This window comes from Lampetra planeri, chromosome 39 (assembly GCF_965212315.1).
Source record: "Lampetra planeri chromosome 39, kcLamPlan1.2.h2, whole genome shotgun sequence".
In the NCBI taxonomy this organism is placed as follows: Eukaryota; Metazoa; Chordata; class Hyperoartia; order Petromyzontiformes; family Petromyzontidae; genus Lampetra; species Lampetra planeri.
This window is the reverse complement of record NC_136145.1, coordinates 1206956-1224888: the sequence shown is the minus strand read 5'-3', so window position 1 is coordinate 1224888 and position 17933 is coordinate 1206956. Positions and strand designations below refer to the sequence as shown.

At 48.2% G+C, this 17933-nt stretch overlaps 1 protein-coding gene across 3 annotated transcripts; it reads right to left on the bottom strand.

Annotated features, from left to right (window-relative positions):
• Nucleotides 1–324: 324 nt before the first annotated feature.
• On the bottom strand, nucleotides 325–17831 carry SLC6A14 (solute carrier family 6 member 14). 3 transcript variants are annotated; one of them, XM_078612507.1, is made up of 15 exons: nucleotides 17563–17831; nucleotides 16644–17098; nucleotides 15825–15969; nucleotides 9561–9692; nucleotides 8744–8908; nucleotides 8492–8570; nucleotides 7147–7279; nucleotides 6528–6668; nucleotides 5359–5587; nucleotides 4558–4683; nucleotides 3625–3743; nucleotides 3303–3402; nucleotides 2047–2156; nucleotides 1425–1595; nucleotides 325–827 (listed from the first exon to the last, which is right to left on the bottom strand). In XM_078612507.1, exons 2-15 carry the CDS (start codon nucleotides 16734–16736, stop codon nucleotides 630–632), a joined length of 1941 nt encoding a protein of 646 aa, XP_078468633.1. In that variant the 5' UTR covers nucleotides 16737–17098; nucleotides 17563–17831; the 3' UTR covers nucleotides 325–629. The 3 variants fall into 3 exon arrangements, with proteins under 3 accessions (XP_078468633.1, XP_078468634.1, XP_078468636.1); XM_078612508.1 differs by having other exon boundaries at nucleotides 16644–17095; XM_078612510.1 differs by having other exon boundaries at nucleotides 16644–16785.
• Between the last annotated feature and the right edge of the window lie 102 nt (nucleotides 17832–17933).

The following is a 17933-nucleotide window of genomic DNA, read 5'->3' as shown; positions in this document are numbered from 1 at the left end:
GTGGACCGGTTAAATTCGAGCAAGCCAGACACTCTCTTTCCGACAGCCCTGTTCTTCACCTGAGGACGGCTGCTTGCGTTGTGGCCGAAACGTCGTGAAAATTATTTTATTGTTTTATTTTTATAATTTTATTATTTCCCTTCTACGTGACTTTACCGAAAGAGCCAAGAAGATAAACAATATATTTATATCGTATATAATATATCGCGGCAACCCTAGCGACATAGTGAGGCGAGGCTCCGCATCGAATGACGAGGCCGGCTGGAGACGTCTCTCCGTGGAGGGACGAGGGACAGGCGGTGGCTGAACAGTGGAATCAAATACTCTGGTTCCTGAATGTTTATTAAATTACCCCCAACCAAAAATAGAATACAAAACACAGTGCAAGCAGATGAGGTCATTTTTTTCTGTTTGTCATTAATGTGCAACTTTGCTGATCGTCAACTTTGTGAGTCATGAGTGGTCCACAGTCCCGTATTGGAGTGAGCTTATCTCTGTCTTTGTGTGTAGCATGTGGTCTGCAGTGCTGTGTTGTAACGGAGCTTATCTCTGTCTTTGTGTGTAAGCGTGTGGTCTGCAGTGCTGTGTTGTAACGGAGCTTATCTCTGTCTTTGTGTGTAACGTGTGGTCTATAGTGCCGTGGTGTAGCGAACTTCTTTCTGGCTCTCTGCGTCGGAGCCTGGATGGCTCGATCCCGTTGAGAAGCCGTTCGTGGTCTCTTTGTCGGGCGGGCCCTGGGAGCTCACAAGATGCGCGTATCGTCCCGTGCGGTGCTGGGCAAGGTAGGGGCCCCAGTCGGCCTCGGGCCTGCAGACGGCCTGGAAGCGCTGTCATGTCAAGGAGAGTGCAGAGTTAGATTATTGTGGAGAGCTTCATCGATGTCAACACCTAATAATCTCGACGTTTATCCATACAGACATTATTTTGTCCACAAAGACAAAGATCCCACCATATAGCCTTAACAGACTGTTGGGGCAAGTGTTGTGAGCGAGCACCAGGCATGTTCAACATTGCAAGTACCAAAGCTCTCAAGCCTTATCCAGACCACCAGCTCAACAGACCTGAGCGTGTGGCCATTGTGTCATTTAGAACACCAACTCGGAAGAGGTGAAAAAAATGCTTGTGGCCATCTCGACAGGCACCAGTGAAACAAGCTATAGATGGGTTTCATCCTCATTATAGTCATCCCTGTTTGCTGCTCTTGTATGCATCTGGGAGCCCGATATGGAGACTCTGGGGACCCCATTCGCACTGCCTCAAAGGAACAATTCACATCTGTAAACGATGAGAAATGCCCCATCGAAACAGAAAAAAGTGTGCAGGCTGGAAGACCAAAAATTAAACAACACACAAGGATGTGCATTCAAACTTATTCAGTCCCTGTCCAAAACCAGAGGTGCTTCGTTTGAGCGGTGCAGCCTCACCTCCCAGATGGTGCCACCTCCTGCCTTGATTATCTTCCACACGCCAATGATAGGGATCCAGATGAGACTGAATATTATCATGCACCAGCCAAGTGCGATGGCCCACATGGGGTAGACCACGTCTCCGTATGTTGGTGCTTGAAATGTGATGATTGACCACAGGAAGATGGCCTGAAACGGGTTTTTGTTTACATTCAATTGGACGAGGCTCGTGGACACAACAGGTCATGTGAAATTCAAGCACAGGATGCTGTTACTTTTCATGATCAAAATACATTTTCCAAAATGACTAACCTGCTCTCACGCACCTGTTTAGTTCTTAATTTGCATCAACATTTACACGAGATAGACATTCTCAATTGTACTTTACAGTGTTGGCCATTATCACACGTGTGTGTGGATATATACATTGGCCTTAAATATCATAATGGGCAATTTAGAAGACAAGCAACTGCATAAGCAAACTGGATTACGAAAACAAATCTACAATTGACCACGTACGTACGATTATCTGGAGGGAGAAGGCGATGGTTAGTCGTGCACAGTCGGGAAGTGATTTGAGGCAGCCATCGTCGTGAGTGCTCATAAATTGACTTGCGGTAAGGAGAGGCGATGGACTTACGATGAGGAGTAGGGGTGAGATCACGAACCAACACGCACGCCACCAAATCCAGAAAAGCTGCGACTTCTTCCCAATCATCATCTCAATGTCGCGGATGAAACGGTTTCCACCTGAAAGTATGCAAACACACTTACCTCCAGCTCTCAGAGGGCCGTGCTCGAATTACAAATGCAAAGCAGACATGTAGCAGTGGCCGTATAACAGGTGGCCAATGTCAAAATGGTAATCCTCGAAGCACGCCGCTATAGCACGGTGGTTATTGTAAAATACGTTTGGAGTGCAACTGGTGAAGCCGATTTGAAGTGGGCACGTCCCTTAAGACTTCCCTTTTCCAAGCTGCTGGTTCGACTACTGAAATACATTACATGTGCCCATAAGTGGAAAGCGCAGGCAGGGTCATTGGTTGTCTTGCAAGAAGACACTGCACGTACTCAACGCCTCTCGAAGGCCGACAGGACTAAGCTCGAATTACGGGTATGCCAAAAAGTCACCCCAAAATGTTTTGTTTTAACTCCAGCTGGAATACCGTCGGCACGTAAACCAAGCCATGTGACGGAAGGACAAGTTGGTGTGGTCATTCGTAAACATGTTTCAATTAAAATGCATTTAATTTATAAAATGTCCAAGAATCTCACCGCACCATCAGTAGGCCATGATCGGTGAACCAGTGCCCGTGGGCACCCGCGTGGCATGAGCGTAGAACGCACGCAGCTTGCAATGTTTTGTACTTTAAATATTTTTGAGAGGCATATGGCCAAAATCTTGACTGAGCTGAGTCTGGCCCTGATAAGTTTGAGGATTGGAATAAGGAACTACAACCCACATGTTGGCTGAGATGAGTTTTACATGGAGACACAGACTGCCGTCTTATTTGCTACTCACAATCCTCCACGACAGAGCGCAAGTGTTTCTAGCGCAGGACATGCGTGTACTTGCATGGATAAATAAACATGTGACGCGTGCTCCTTCACAAAAGTAACATCTCATCCACCACCTAATGGAATTTCAGGACCAATGGTACCCAGGTAGCCTTCGCCATACAGCAACAATGCCTGTACTCCACTGAATTCGATTTGGAAGCCCAAATTTTACGTCGATGACTTGTCGATGCCATCAGTCTATCCAGTATCATGAATCTAAAGGCCACACTGCTGGTGCAACTGTAGAGTCGATGCTGGTTCAGGGTTATTTTTGGATAAACAATGCTCTCGCGAGCACTGGCTTGTATCGTTGCAGCTAAATGTGTTATATCTCACCATATATCCAGTTGATTCCAATCAGCTCTAGCGCAGCAGCCACCAAAAGTCCCCACCCACCGCAGAAATGGTCAACCAGATTCACCCAGTAGATCCCAGTCTTGGGAGATGAAGACACGCATACACACGGTAATACAACTGTGAATGCACATCTTGCCTAAATACGTAGAGCATCCCAAGAGTCCGTACAGAGTGATTCACAGAATAAAATAATCATAAGCTAGGCTCCGACGTCGATTGAACCTCACTTGGGCTGCATGCGGCGTGCGGGCCACGTGGTTTGGGCAACAAAGCGTCACCTTGGCAAGAGAGCAAGGGGCACCTGAGTTGTGGTTGTCAGCCCGAGCAGGAACAGCAACATGCACACCGAGAAGAGTAGCGGGAGGCGGCGCTTGCGGAAGAAGTTGGGGAACTCGTCCACCAAACCGGTGGTCACCGTCTCTGCAGGCGACACCACGTACTGTGCACTCACGGGGCGGGCGAGCCAGGAGCCAGGACACCTGGGGTCCGGTGTCTGTGCTCCCGGCGGTCGGTGCAGCTGCTCTTTCAATCGTTTGCCTGCTCTGAGCAGGGACTTTTTGTTTTGATTTACTAGGTAAAGCCCACTGGGCTATACAGGTTTTTTTTCAGAAGTGACCTGACCGCAAATGACAGCTCAACGAAATTGGCTTGTCGTGTGGAAATTTATAGCGGCCAGAAACTCTAAACGCATGTTTCTAAATGTGGAGGGAAAAACTGAAGGACCGGGAGAAAAATCCACGTGACCACAGCGAGAACATGCAAACTCCAAAAATACAGGCGTCGGGTCCCACACGTATCATGCCTAGAATAAAAAAATATATACATATATTTTGGAATAACAAGACTTTTCATCAGGGTTCTACTTTGTATTGTTTGTCAGCTTCCTTAACATAATGTATTTCTACGTTCCAATGCCTATGCTCCTTACTTTCACCAACCCAACGCTTACCAACGTGGCTACGTTTTAAATACTCCCCATGGCCAACATCGTGTGGCGAGGCCCTCTTCCAGTAGTGCAATGCCGTCAGGGCTGTCCGTACGCGTACATACTGTTACCCCGAACACTCGGATATTTATTTTTATTCAACTCGCCGGTGAAGGAACAGATTACGAGCCATGCAAGGGGCCCAGAGCGCATGAACCCTGAATGTGGAGCGACGCCTCCGTGCTCCATAGCATGGGCATGAGCCTTTTTTGAGAGGCATGGTTCATGGGAAATGTGACGCGGACTTACCTATCGTGGCAAACTGGCTGTCGAGGCCCAGTGTGAGGAACATGAGGAAGAAGAGGATTGACCAAAGGGGAGAGATTGGCAGTTGTGCCAGCGCTTCAGGGTAGGCCACAAACGCCAGTCCAAATCCTGTGGACAACAACATCGCCTTTGTCTCTCAAGTGGCGATGTTTTTTACACACCATACCAGGTACTCATTTGAGGCTGAGTCGACTTAGGGGAGGCCCAGGACCGGTTCAAATAATCGTCGCTGGTGTTAGCCGTGAGTGGGAATAAACCTCGGGTCGCCGGGTTTATAGCGCAGCGCTATACCAGCGTCTGCATAGCACCAACCGCACAGGAACTGTGCAATCGCTGTGCAATAGCTGCACACGGGATCCGTGTAAGAGCTAATAATAGTTTTTTTTTACCCTTTTTTCTGGCAACAAAACTGAAACCTTTTTACAAGGAGTCATGTTTACATTAACCACAATACCTGCAGTCAGAATGCAAACACAAAACAGCACTCTGATAATGTATGCATTGTCCTTGAAATTGATTGGTCCACACCAGAGACAGCTTTCGTTAGAGCCCAGTCTCATATGGTGTTCGACCAGATGACGCCAAAAGGTGCACAACTCAAAGACAATTCACTCTCAGAGTAATGAGGGCTCGGGGTAAGGATTTACATCATGAGGCCTCCTTTTCCAGTAGCAAAATATATTAATAGTTTTTTTTTTACCCTTTTTTCTGGCAACAAAACTGAAACTTTTTACTGTGCAATAGCTGCACACGGGAACCGTGCAGGTAACTACAGCAACTCACCGGCATCGGCCACCTCTGAAACCGGCTGCCCGGTGGTGTAAGCCATGTGCCCAAGAACACTGAAGATCACAAAGCCGGCGAAGACGCTGGTGGAACAGTTGGTGATGGTGACGATGAGAGCATCCTTGAAGCAGTTGTTGTGGAACTTGTTGTAGGAGGTGAGAGCGATGAGGCAGCCGGAGGCCGTGGCCAGGGAGAAGACGATCTGGGTGGCTGCGTCCTTCCACACCTGAGGACAAAGACAAAGATCCCCCCCCCCGTATAGCCTCGACAGACTGTTGGGGCAAGTGCTGTTGGAGAACACCTAAGAGCACACACACAGCCGTACACGTACAGTGGCTGCGCGTGCAAAATACACCCTTGGCTCGAGATAAACGTGGGTAAAACGAATTTCTGGAGGCCACAAACTTGGCAACGCACGATACGCACGATGCAATTTGGGTTTTTGTCGCGTGAAAGTACAGCTGTATCTGTAGAAGTTGTACAAAAAGATTGGGAGTCAGCAGAGGGAAGCCCAGGATCAGTTCAGATGTCATTTACCACTGATGTGAAAAATAACTCGGGTCACTGGGTTCATAGCACCTCCGATTAGCATGGTTGGCTACGTACGGTGCAAAGGAAGAAGTTCTACATACACATTGTAGTGACGCTCGGACAACTTGAACTGTAGAGGTTGCTTCATTTATTACTCGGGACGCGCCACGCAGATAACTTGCCTTGGGCAGGGATAACGCACAGATCGCTTGGGCCAGGGATGGCACGCAAGTAGCGATGACGCGAAGACAGAGACGGCGTGAAGACAGTCGACCCCGATCCCACAGCAGCCCCGAATCTCGCCTCTCACCCCCTTTTATTGCCAGCGTGGCCCCCCACTCCGCCTTCGGCCACGCCCTCTTTCTCGAATTAGCTCGCACTTTCCCGAACTTTCCAGACGGTTCCCTTCTGTCGTTACCCCTCGTGACCACTCGGCCACGCACTGTCCCTGCACCCGCACTGTCTCTACACCAGCACCATCTCACTCCCCGCACTGTCCCTACATATACATAGCACAGTGCACTAACAATTGTACCACCGCTCTACTCTCCACGGTTGATTGTCCAAGAGGAGGAATGGATTTGTCTGGCTTCGGTGTGGAGGTTTGGAGTGGGAAAGCTAAAGCCATGACGAACCTCGGCAGATTGCAGCTTCGTGAAGTTGGACTGGCGTCCGATGTAGTACTCGATGCCCAGGATGGCTCCCGGCAGCGTTGCCCCGCGGATCAACAGAATGATGAGCACCACGTATGGGAAGATGGCCGTGAAGTACACCACCTGCATGCGAAACATGCAGTCCATAACCCCACATGGAATCAGAAATATAGTCGCAATCGTACGGCAACACGGGCAAAAAGGTGATTTCCAGATGAACAATATGCAATTGTTACCATAGGATGAGTCCTCTCAGCATGCCTTGCATGTCACGTGACATCACCATTCTACACGTGCAATGCGCACAGCATTGTTTAAAAGATGGCGAGTCAATGTTGTGGCCCTGTCATTTCGCACAACGGCTCTACACCGGCTCCATCCGTCTTAGGAATCACTGAGGCCAGTCTAGGCATCCTTGGTTTCCCCTCCTGCTCCCTTGTGCCTCGCGAGCCGGATGTTGCCTAGGGGCAACAATAAACCATTCCGAACGCTTCCCATCCTCCTGTAAAACGATGGAAAAAGTCGTCGGGACGGGCGAGCGTGCCCTCTGACCTCCTGGTCGTGCCCCCGCGTGCCCCCTTCTCGGCGTGCGAGCGCCCACCTTGCCAGACGACTTGATTCCCTTGACGAGGGCCGCGCACGTGACGATCCAGGACAGCAGCAGGGTGAGCGCGAGGTGCCACACGACGTCCCCTGTTTCGTCCATGGATTCCGACCGCCGCAGAGCGTACTTGCTGGAGGGGGGGCGGGGCACCCGCGCGCACACGTGCATCGGTGATTCTTGATACGTAGGTCTGCTCGGCGAATATCGCGATCAGCAGCCTCATTCGTTTAACAGCCTCATTCAAAGAGCCTATTCATATCCTTATTCCACTGGGACATCTGATTCGATCCGAGCCAACGCCGGGCCCTCGAGGTTTGGGTGCTTTTCTACTGGATACTTTGGGTGCCGTCCATAAATGACGTCACGCGATTTTGGACGATTTTTGACCCCCCCCCCCTCCCTTCGTCACACGGCGTCACAAAAAGTCAGACCCCCCCCCCCTCAAATATGACGTCACAAAGCTCTGCCCCCCCCCCCAAAAAATAAAACATGCTTCAAATCGCTTTAAACTATTGTCATTGTAGTGCGTATTTAATGTGGCGCTGCACTCTGATGTTGTAGGAGAAAACATCTATTAAAAAGTCTATTTAATGAAGTAGAACGTCTTGTCTATATTTATTTAAATATGGACGGCCCCTTGTATGCCGAGGCAGATCTCTTGTGGCCCCAACAGGCAGGGCCAGTGACGTCGCATTCGACGCGTTCGTTGCATGTGAGGTCGGTCGAGACACGGTGAGGGCACGGCGTCACCGCGTCATTTAAACGCACCTCGACTCGTTCGTTGTGTGTGTCGGTGGCAGAGCTGTGGCATTGCAGTGGGAACACATCCGGTGTTTCGTGAGCCGCACCGGGCTGGCTTGGCATGGGCACGGAACGTCACAGTTGTACCGTGGAAAAGAGCTATTAGTTGCACTCTGTATGTATGTTGAACTTCTTTCGCACCATGCATAGCCAACCGTGCCAATCGGAGGTTTTAATGCGGCACACTGCATCTGCTGCTTATTTACACAGCCTCACAGATGGACAAACCGAAATGGAGAGAAATATTTATTTAAAATGCAAATTATAGATTTCAAGAGTTTTGGAACCATTTGTGAGTGTCTATACCTATTATTATTATTTTCAAACTGCTTTGCCCGTTATACTTTTCAAGTACCGTACAGTGTGTAACACATCTTACACCAAAGGTAGCGAGTGACCCAGTGCTCAAACCGAGGCCCCTAGAGCTGCTGATTCTGCGTCACAACACGAGCGTCAGCCCCGCTGACGGGGCTTGCGATGGGGGAGCGCTGGGCTGCTACTGCTGTGAGTGTGTGAGTGTGTGCGGATGGGCAGTCCTCACTTCCAGTACTGCTCGCTGGGCGTCTGCTTGCTGGAATTGACGCTGGAACAGTTTGCCTCTGCGAGGGAGCTGTTGCAAACTTGGAACAGAGGGATGCAATGTCGCAAAAAGTGAGCAGTCCCAACTGTAAATGTAAGTCCATAATAATTTACTTCATGCTTTAATGCGCCGACAACGAAAAGGTGAAAATAGTGCGGTGCTGATAATGCACAGTTCACTAGCGACTCCGCCACACGTGGTTTCACGTCTCACCTGAGCGGTCGAAGCAGTTTCCGTCAGCTCCCCACCACTTCTTGCAGGATGACCACGGCAGCTCGGACGTGAAGCTCGCAAAGAGGTAGAAGAGGCCATAGGCGATGATGGAGTTGTAGTAAAGTGCGATGAGGGAGGACGTTATCACCATCATCCAGCCCAAGCCTACGGGAGGGAGGGAGGAGAGGGAAAGAGGATATGGGGTAATTGATTTCATTCTTTTCAAATATTTAGACTCTGGACATGCTTGCAAACGAGATGTTCAATTTCGATTTAAAGCTTTCGTGACTGCAGGGATTCATCATCTTGGTTCTTTCGGTAAAGTCACGTAGAATGGAAATAATAAAATAATAATAAATAATTTTTAGGTTTTATTTTTATTACTTTATTATTTCCATTCTACGTGACTTTACCGAAAGAACCAAGATGAGATGTTCAATCTCAATAGATTTTGCAGGTACACATATTTATTAAAGTAAAAAAAAAAGCCATCATCTCAATTTGATCAACAAGGCAGGGTTCTCAGCCAGGGCTTCATGATCTCTTGGGGGACTGGACACGGATTTATTGAGTGGGGGGGGGTTTCCTCCCAGTCTGACTCTATCCTGAGACCTACTCAGAGACGCACTTCGTTTATCTGTGCACCTTTCAACTCGGGAGACACCAATCGCGGTCATGATGGGGCTCTGCGTAATACGCTGCGTGAGCTGGCTCCGGTGACGAGCCCACTGCGAACGAACCCCCGGCCACACAGACCCCGGCCTCGGTCGCACCTCAAGTTCACTCCACCCCCCCCCCCCCCACGTGTGTCACTGACCTTTGAGGATAGGGACGACCTTCCATATGGTGATGGGACCCAGGCTGGCGAACTGGCCAATGGAGCACTCGAGGAAGAAGAGCGGGAGCCCCACAAAGGCCAGCATGATGATGTAGGGAATGAGGAAGGCTCCTGTGGGGGCAACATCCGGGGGGGGGGGGGGCACGGGGGAAGGAGAAGAGGACGCGTTTGAGAACCGGGCATGAGAACAAATGTCGAGCCGTTGGTAACACGATACCTTGAATATATTGTCGGTGTTCAATGCAGATTCTATAAATGTACTTGTGATTTGAATGCCGCTGCGGCGTGATGGTTAGCAGCACACTGTACTTGCAATCCAGGGGTCGCCGGTTTGATCTCCCACCGTGGTAGTTCAAACAAGGAGGCAGGTTTATTAAATCCCGATATATGAATCGCAATGGACACGTCACAAGATTGCAATCCAGATGAAACACAAATCAGATGTTTTTCTGCAATCCAACTTATTTGAGTGAAGTTAAAACAGAAGTATGCATTCGTGAGTCCTTGACATAGAATAGGAAATTGCAGTGACGGAACACTTACAGCTTGAAAATAAACTGAATTTAGCTTATAATGCTTAACTAAATTATGGAGGCTTCACGCCTATTTTAAGCTGATGGATTACTGACCCTGCAAACAACTGCAATCTTAATAGCCTCACTAAATGGGTCGTACTTAGAGATTCAAAAAAGTTTAACCTGTCGTTTTACTGATATGTAAAAACAATATAAAGAAGATGGGCCAATGAAGAATCCACCCATCGCAATGGCATTCTGTGTTGCAGCCTCGCGATGGTTAATGGTACAGCCCTGCAAGTGCTCGCTCGCACCACCGCTGGTAGAAGACTTTCCACGACAGCCGGGGTCTGTAACCTGCGGCTCCGCAGACGCATGCGGCTCTTCAAGGACTGCTTCATCTTCTTGGTTCTTTCGGTAAAGTCATCACGTAGAAGGGAAAAAATTTAATAATAAACATATACATAATAAAATAATTCTCACGACGTTTCGGCCACAACGCAAGCAGCCGTCCTCAGGTGAAGAACAGGTCTGTCGGGGAGACAGCGTTGTGGCCGAAACGTCGTGAGAATTATTTTATTATGTTTTATTTTTATTATTTTATTATTTCCCTTCTACGTAACTTTACCGAAAGAACCAAGAAGATGAATCCCTGCAGTCACGAAAGCTTTAAATCAAAATTTAAGAACTGCTTCGTGATGGTTATTTATTCCGGATGGTCTCGCATTCACATGCATCGCGGCTCTTTAAATATTTTAGTTTTTTACCGGTTTCGGCAAAAATGGCTCTAGAGTCGTGGTTGTTCAACTTCGCTGCAGCCTTGCACCCCTCCGGTTCTCAATCGCTTAAAACAATGTCCAATGTCAATAAACACACAGGGGGTTTGACGAAACAAGGTTGTACTTCTTGGTTCTTTCGGTAAAGTCAGTGACTTTACCGAAAGAACCAAGAAGATGAATCCCTGCAGTCACGAAAGCTTTAAATCGAAATTTAAGGTTGTACTTACGAGCCCGTGCTTAATTTGTGTTTTGATGATTTACTTTCTAAAACAATCTGGCCGTGTCTCGCACACCCTAGAAAGGGCATTTCCCACTGCTCTGGAGGGTATTTTTTGCCTACTCTTCCAACAGAAGGGGAGGAGAGGGGAACTTTATAAACTAAAACTGATTTTATATTAAACTTACCACAGTGGTCTCCACGAAAGTAAACTCAACTTAGATTACATATTGAGGTCATTCTAGTTGAATACTTGATCTATATTAGCTTTGGCTATGGTTAACATACAAGGTATCCGTGTGTCTTTCAACAAGAGGTGTATGAACGTGTAGAAAACACATGGGCAATACCCACAATGCATTTCTTGAAATAAGCACACCTATAGGGATACATAACTCGCAGGGAAAGAAAAACCTCACCAGCCCTGCAATCTGCATGGCACGCATGGCCTTGAGTTGCAATGCGGTTTGTGTTTTACGCTGTTCAACCTTGGTTCTCGACACAATAAAGTAACATTTATGATGCCGAGTGTTGTAATTTATGATCAACCCTCGCTGTTGTTCCGCACATGTCAAAGGTCTTGCTTATTGCTGAATGGGATTTTACTTGACTACTTTTATTCCTTTGGTCAAAACTTCACACAAATAACTGGAGAATTAGGCACGTTAAGCATAATTCTGGTTGATAGCTACTCGATGTGGTAGAAAAACCTTCCCCAAATCCAGCTTGCTCGTGTGTGTTTGACTGGTCTCTAAAAATCAATCTGTTCCTTATTAATTTCATGAACGATGCCTGTGTGTGTGTGCGCAAGTAGGTTAAATCGCTTTGACGAATAAATCCGTTATGCCCACTCTGCCATGATTTAGAAGAATTTGTAATGACAAAAAAAGAGCTGAATATTGCCTGGCAGCATGGAGAGATGCATTCTTGAAATGACACTGAGAGATAGAAAGAGACTCGCATGGATTAGGAACATGCACACAAGATTTTGACTTACAGCTTTCGTGGCTGCAGGAATTCATATTGTTAGGTCTCTCGGTAAAAGTCACGTAGATAGGTTCAAAGAAAATAACCAAAAATAACAAAACAAAAAACCAAGAATATGCACACACGAGTTAGAGACATAATTCTGGTTGTTAAGAGAACCAGAAGGCCTTCGAGAGGACGTGTCGTGAGAAGGCAGAGTGGCTGGTGGTCAAGCCTGATAGAGCAGAGATCGCAACTGAGCATGACCACCGTGGAGATGGAGTGTGCAGGACTGTGCGGAGAGGCGACAGTGTGAGGTCTTCATCCAGTCGTTGGTAGACCAGGCACTATGATAATGATATTAATTGGGTCTCAATGGTTTCTATCTCAAGTGAACATTGTGGTGGTGCTCATCTCCTGTTTTACAACTCTGAGCCAGCGGTGGAAGCTCCACGTTTCTATGACGGCAGCAAGTCTATCCATAGGACAACCAGTGCTAAATTTCGATTTAAAGCTTTCGTGACTGCAGGGATTCATCTTCTTGGTTCTTTCGGTAAAGTCGCGTAGAAGGGAAATAATAAAATAATAAAAATAAAACATAATAAAATAATTCTCACGACGTTTCGGCCACAACGCAAAAGCAGCTGTCCTCAGGTGAAGAATTATTCACCTGAGGACGGCTGCAGTGCTAAATTCCCCACAAAGTGGATCTATTTGTATCGATGGGCTAAGTCAACCACCAACCACAATGTGAACCTGGAACCTTCCGATCGCGATCCACTTGGTCTACCGCTGAGATAATCGTGCGATGAATTTGTGGAGGTTTACGATGAACGTAGGAGATACATACATTCTCAAAAACAAGACGGGTGACGGCAGGACAGCAGACCTGAAGATTCGTGGAATGGTTAATAGATACGTGGACACAGATGGCAGATGGTTAACGAAACACGGACAGGCAGTTGAGTGATTCACCGCAGGTCTTAGGGCTCTTTATATCCTTGCTGTAGAGTTCTATTCATAATTGGGTTTTATATATGAGTAGTGTCATCTGCTTTTGCTATTTACAAAAACATTATCTGTTATTGTATTGGTAGGATCACTGTATTTTTAATGCAATACAACATTAGATGATCCCACATGAACCAAAGGTTTGTAAAAAGTTGAGTTTGCTTTGAGGGACTCGACCTTTCGCAAACGGGCAACATTGATCTCGGGGTTTGCTAAAACGTGGAGACACAAACCAATTAATAAAATGTCTCCGCTTTTTTGTCTCGGTCATGCTCTCATCGTGACTTGCAGGCCTACCACCTCCTGTGTGCCTGATGCAAGTGCTACCTGTTTTTTTTATTAAATATTTACGAGGACAAACGCACGTTGGAATGCGTTACATAATCCATGCGTACGCATGATTTTTCTTCCTTCTTAAACATTTTAAATTTGAACCATTTTCCATTACATAACGTCGTGGGATATTATGACATTTCTATTCGCGACAGAAAGACGCAACGCGGTAACTGCGATGTTGAACGCATGGTTAATTATCTGACAGCTCGGATTATAAATCGAAATGTAAAAGAAGAAAACTGTTCTGAGGCTTTTTGTACAGGGTGCTTTAGTCTTGTTGTTCTTAAAGATGTTGCACCATTAACGTGTTGCTATGATCGCCGTTTTTATTAGTGGTAAAACTGAGAGCTTGGACAATACATCTCAAATGAGTACGTTGCTCTTGTTGGTTCTTTCGGTAAAGTCACGTAGAATGGAAATAATAAAATAATACAAATAAAACATAATAAAATAATTCTCACGACGTTTCGGCCACAACGCAAGCAGCCGTCCTCAGGTGGAGAACAGGTCTGTCGAGGAGACAGAGTCTGAAAAAAAAATGAGTACGTTGCTATTCAATTTCTCTTATTGTTGTATACTACGTTGCAAGGCGGTGTGTGGGCGAAACTTAGGGGGGAGGTCCTCATCCAGCAGTAGATTTACAAAAGGGCCGTACACGTATGTGTTCTTCCTTGCGCACAGGCATGTGAAAAAAATACAATTGGAAAGCACAAGGCGATTGCCAGAAATGTGTGAGGTGACGCTCCTGGCCACCACAGTCCGTGACGTATAAACATGCCACGTTTCTCTTTACAGACACTTATTTCTAGTCAAGCCCTGTTGTGAGGCCTCGAATGGACTTCGCCGGTTATAAAGGTACTTATTTATGACTTTGAAGACACGGACTCGATTGTTGCGTTGCAGATTCACAGTGGGGTAGATGCCCTCTGTGGAGATTACGAATGCGACGAAAAAGGTTCAGAGATGAAAGAAGGGGAACAAGGTGCAGTTGATGAAATGATGGCTGAGAAGGGAAAGGTATCTTTTCTTAGCAACAATTTACTGCTGATGACAAAACCAAGTTTAATAAAAGCTCCACAGATGATAAGATGAAACCTTAAAACACCAGCATCGTACCATGACTACAAGACAGAACACGTCTGTGCAAGTTACATTAAGCACATTACAACACGAATCACAGAACAATCATTCCTTATGCATAATAAACCGGCAACCTCAAGCAAATGAGAATGCATTGAATGGAAGAGGGAAGCTCAATACACCACATCTCTTTTGTATTGTTTTCATTCATACTATTTGGTTCTTTCAGACGACGTCATCAGATGACGGACGCTTGTGTTGTGCCCGAAACGTCGTGATTTATTTTATTTTATACCGACGTGACTTTACGAAAGAACCAAAGAGTATGGATTCTTGCAGTCACGAAAGCTTCAAATCAAGTGTTTTCATTTGTTCAGAATCATGAAAATAGAGCAATTACGCATCGAGCTACCAATGTACAAAACTAGTGTTGCAACAGAACAAAATGTTTCTGCGTTAGACGAATCGGGCATTTGGTCAAAATTCAATACTGCTCCCAAATATCCAGCACAGCCAAATGTTCAGTGCATCTCCATATAGGCACATGACCAACTACACTATATGGTGAAAGCATTGCTCGTAACACATTCCTCCTGCGGAGGGAGCTGGTAGGAACGTTGGGTTGCTCGGTCAATGGCCTGCAGGGTCAACGGCGGCGTGGTGTATTCCGCAAATATGGCCGACTGTGAGGGCGGGCACAAGCCGGCGTGAGTAGGTTAGACGTTGAGTTTTATAAGGGCACCACGAGGTGACCAGCCCCTCCACACCCAGCCCCACCCCTCCCACCCCCCACCCAGCCCCACCCTCCCCAACCAGCCCTTCCCCACCCAGCCCCTCCCCGCCCTCCCCACCCAGCCCCTCCCCACCCTCCCCTCTCCACCCAGCCCCACCCCTCCCATTTTTGGGATTCACGACGGACGGACGGACACAATAATCCCCTGTGGGCTGGTGTAACCAGGAGGTTCCTACCAGTATAATGCCAGAACGTGTGTGTGCATGAATGTGGCAAGCGGTGGTGCAGTGGTTAGGGCGCTGTGCTGCAGACTTGGTGACCCGAGTTTGATTCCCGCTCACGGCCAACATCAGTGACGAATACATTAACTGATCCTAGGCCTCCCCTAGGTCGACTCAGCCTAAAATGAGTCCCTAGCGTTCTGTAAACATCAGCACCAGGGAGACGGCAGTCGGGCGTGGTGCTGGCCACCCACTCCCCTCGTGTGCCGTGCCGGCCTTAATAGGTGCTACTCGCTAACAGCACTTGCCCCTAACAATCTGTTAAGGCTATACGGAGGGGGGGGGGGAATTTTATCTCTATCTCTTTGCACGAGTGCGCGCTCACCGCCGCCGTTCTTGTAGGCCAGGTAGGGGAACCTCCACAGGTTTCCCAGCCCAACGGCGTTGCCGATCATGGAGAGCATGTATTCGCTCTTTGACGTCCAGTTGCCGCGCTCCGCATTCTCATCTCCAGAGCCGCTCGCGTCATCCTGCGTGGCCCGTCACAATTCCTCCGACGTTGGGTTAAAGACGCTCGCGCAACAACAACAAAAACATCCCCGCAATTCAACGGAGAGCGCACTCATATTTTAACCAGGTGAGCTTTGTGTTGAGTCTTCACTCGGTGTCATTTCAAGCACGTGCCTCTCTCCGATTCTTGGCACTTTTCAGCTTTTGTTCCACTTTAATTGAAACTAAACTATTTTTTTTATTTTACTAGGTAAGGCCCATTGAGTCTATATAGCTCTTTCTCAGCAGCGATTTGGCCACAAATTATAGCCCAATGAAGTGGCTTATCATGTGGACATTTATAGCAGCCAAATACTCTTAAACACATGTCTATAAATGTGGAGGGAAAAACGGGAGGACCCAAAGTCGAATCCACACGACCACGGGGAGAAAATGCAAACTCCAAATATATAGGCGTCAGTATCTGCATCGGGGACGTTTCGCTCCTCTTATAATCCGGCGTGCGCGCGCTCGTGTGTGCGTGAGTGAGACCAGATTTGCGTGACCTCATTGACAAGTGGCGGCGTGGTGGCGCTGGTGGTGGCGGTTGATGATGTCTGCGAGTTTGCGCGTCTTGACTTTTTCCCGGAGCGCGTCTTATTATGATCGCGGGGATTGGTCGCAAAAGACGCGCGGACGCAGCCGGTGGCCTCACCTGGGACCGCTCGCCACTCTCCCCTCGTCGCGAGCCGCGCTTGGCAGGAACCGCCACGGCATCGACGCCGCCACCGTCGCCGCTGTCGCCCATTCGGCCTCTCGGGAGTTGCCGCCACCACCACCAACTCAGTCCGTGCGTCCTGTGACCGTGGGGAGGTGTGGGGGTGGTGGTGCTGGTTGGTTGTGGGTGTGGAGAGACGGACGAAGACGCAGCACCGCAAACGCTCTCCTCACGCCCACTGCTGCCAGAGAGGAGGAGGCTCCTCCACTCGCCGTAGCTGTTCGGCTCTTGGCCTACTCTTCAACTTGTGAGAACGACTGGACTGGTGGGGGGGGAGTTCCCACGGTGTTTGATCCCACCGCGCGCCGCCTTGCGATTGACCGCTATGCGTGGTCTACTGTCCGCTGAACTTCTTTCGCACCGTACGAAGCCAACCGTGCTGATCAAAGCTGCTGGGTGGGTACAGGCAGGGAGGGGGGGGGCGTGGGGTTTTAAGTTACCCCAAACAACTCTTCAGAATCACGATCAGAACATTAATTCGTGCTTGAGAAATCCTACGAGCCGTGAAGCTCTTTTTCACAGACGTCCAGCAAGGCCAGTGTGCTGACCGCAGCACCACGACAGATTTGACCTTTTACAACAACCACCTTTGACGGGCTCAACCAAATTGTTTGGGTCTTTCGGTAAATTCACGTAGATAGGTTAAAAAAAATGTTTTTAAAAATCACAAAAAACTACGACGTTTCGATCGCAACACAAGCGTTCGTCATCAGGAACCTATCTATCTGGCTTTACCGAAATACCCAAATAATATGAATTCCTGCACTCACGAAAGCTTTAAGTCAAGAGCTAAACCAACTTAACCTGCGCTAACTAAACACGATAACACCGCACGCCATGCATCTTCAATACACACCCAGGGAGGTGTGTGGATCGATCTTAAGTCAGCATCATCAGCATCATCGTCCTCAGTAGCGGTGAGTCGCCAACAGCAGTCGCCAAGGAACCCCACAGCAAGCTCGTGTGACCCACGACTGAGTCGCTGATTCGGCTGAGTTGGCAGCACCGCAGCCGCGGGCTCTCCACGTGTGCCCGGCCCACCGCTGCGCCCAGGGGCGGGTTTCGAGTTCCTTTCCACGGCTCGAGCCTCGCCGCCGGTGACTGGCATAGAGACCGGGCTACGCGCGTGGACTCCGTCCATAAATGATGTCACGCGATTTTGGACGATGTTTGACCCCCCCCCTCCCCTCGTCACACGGCGTCATAAAAAGTAAAATCCCCCCCCCC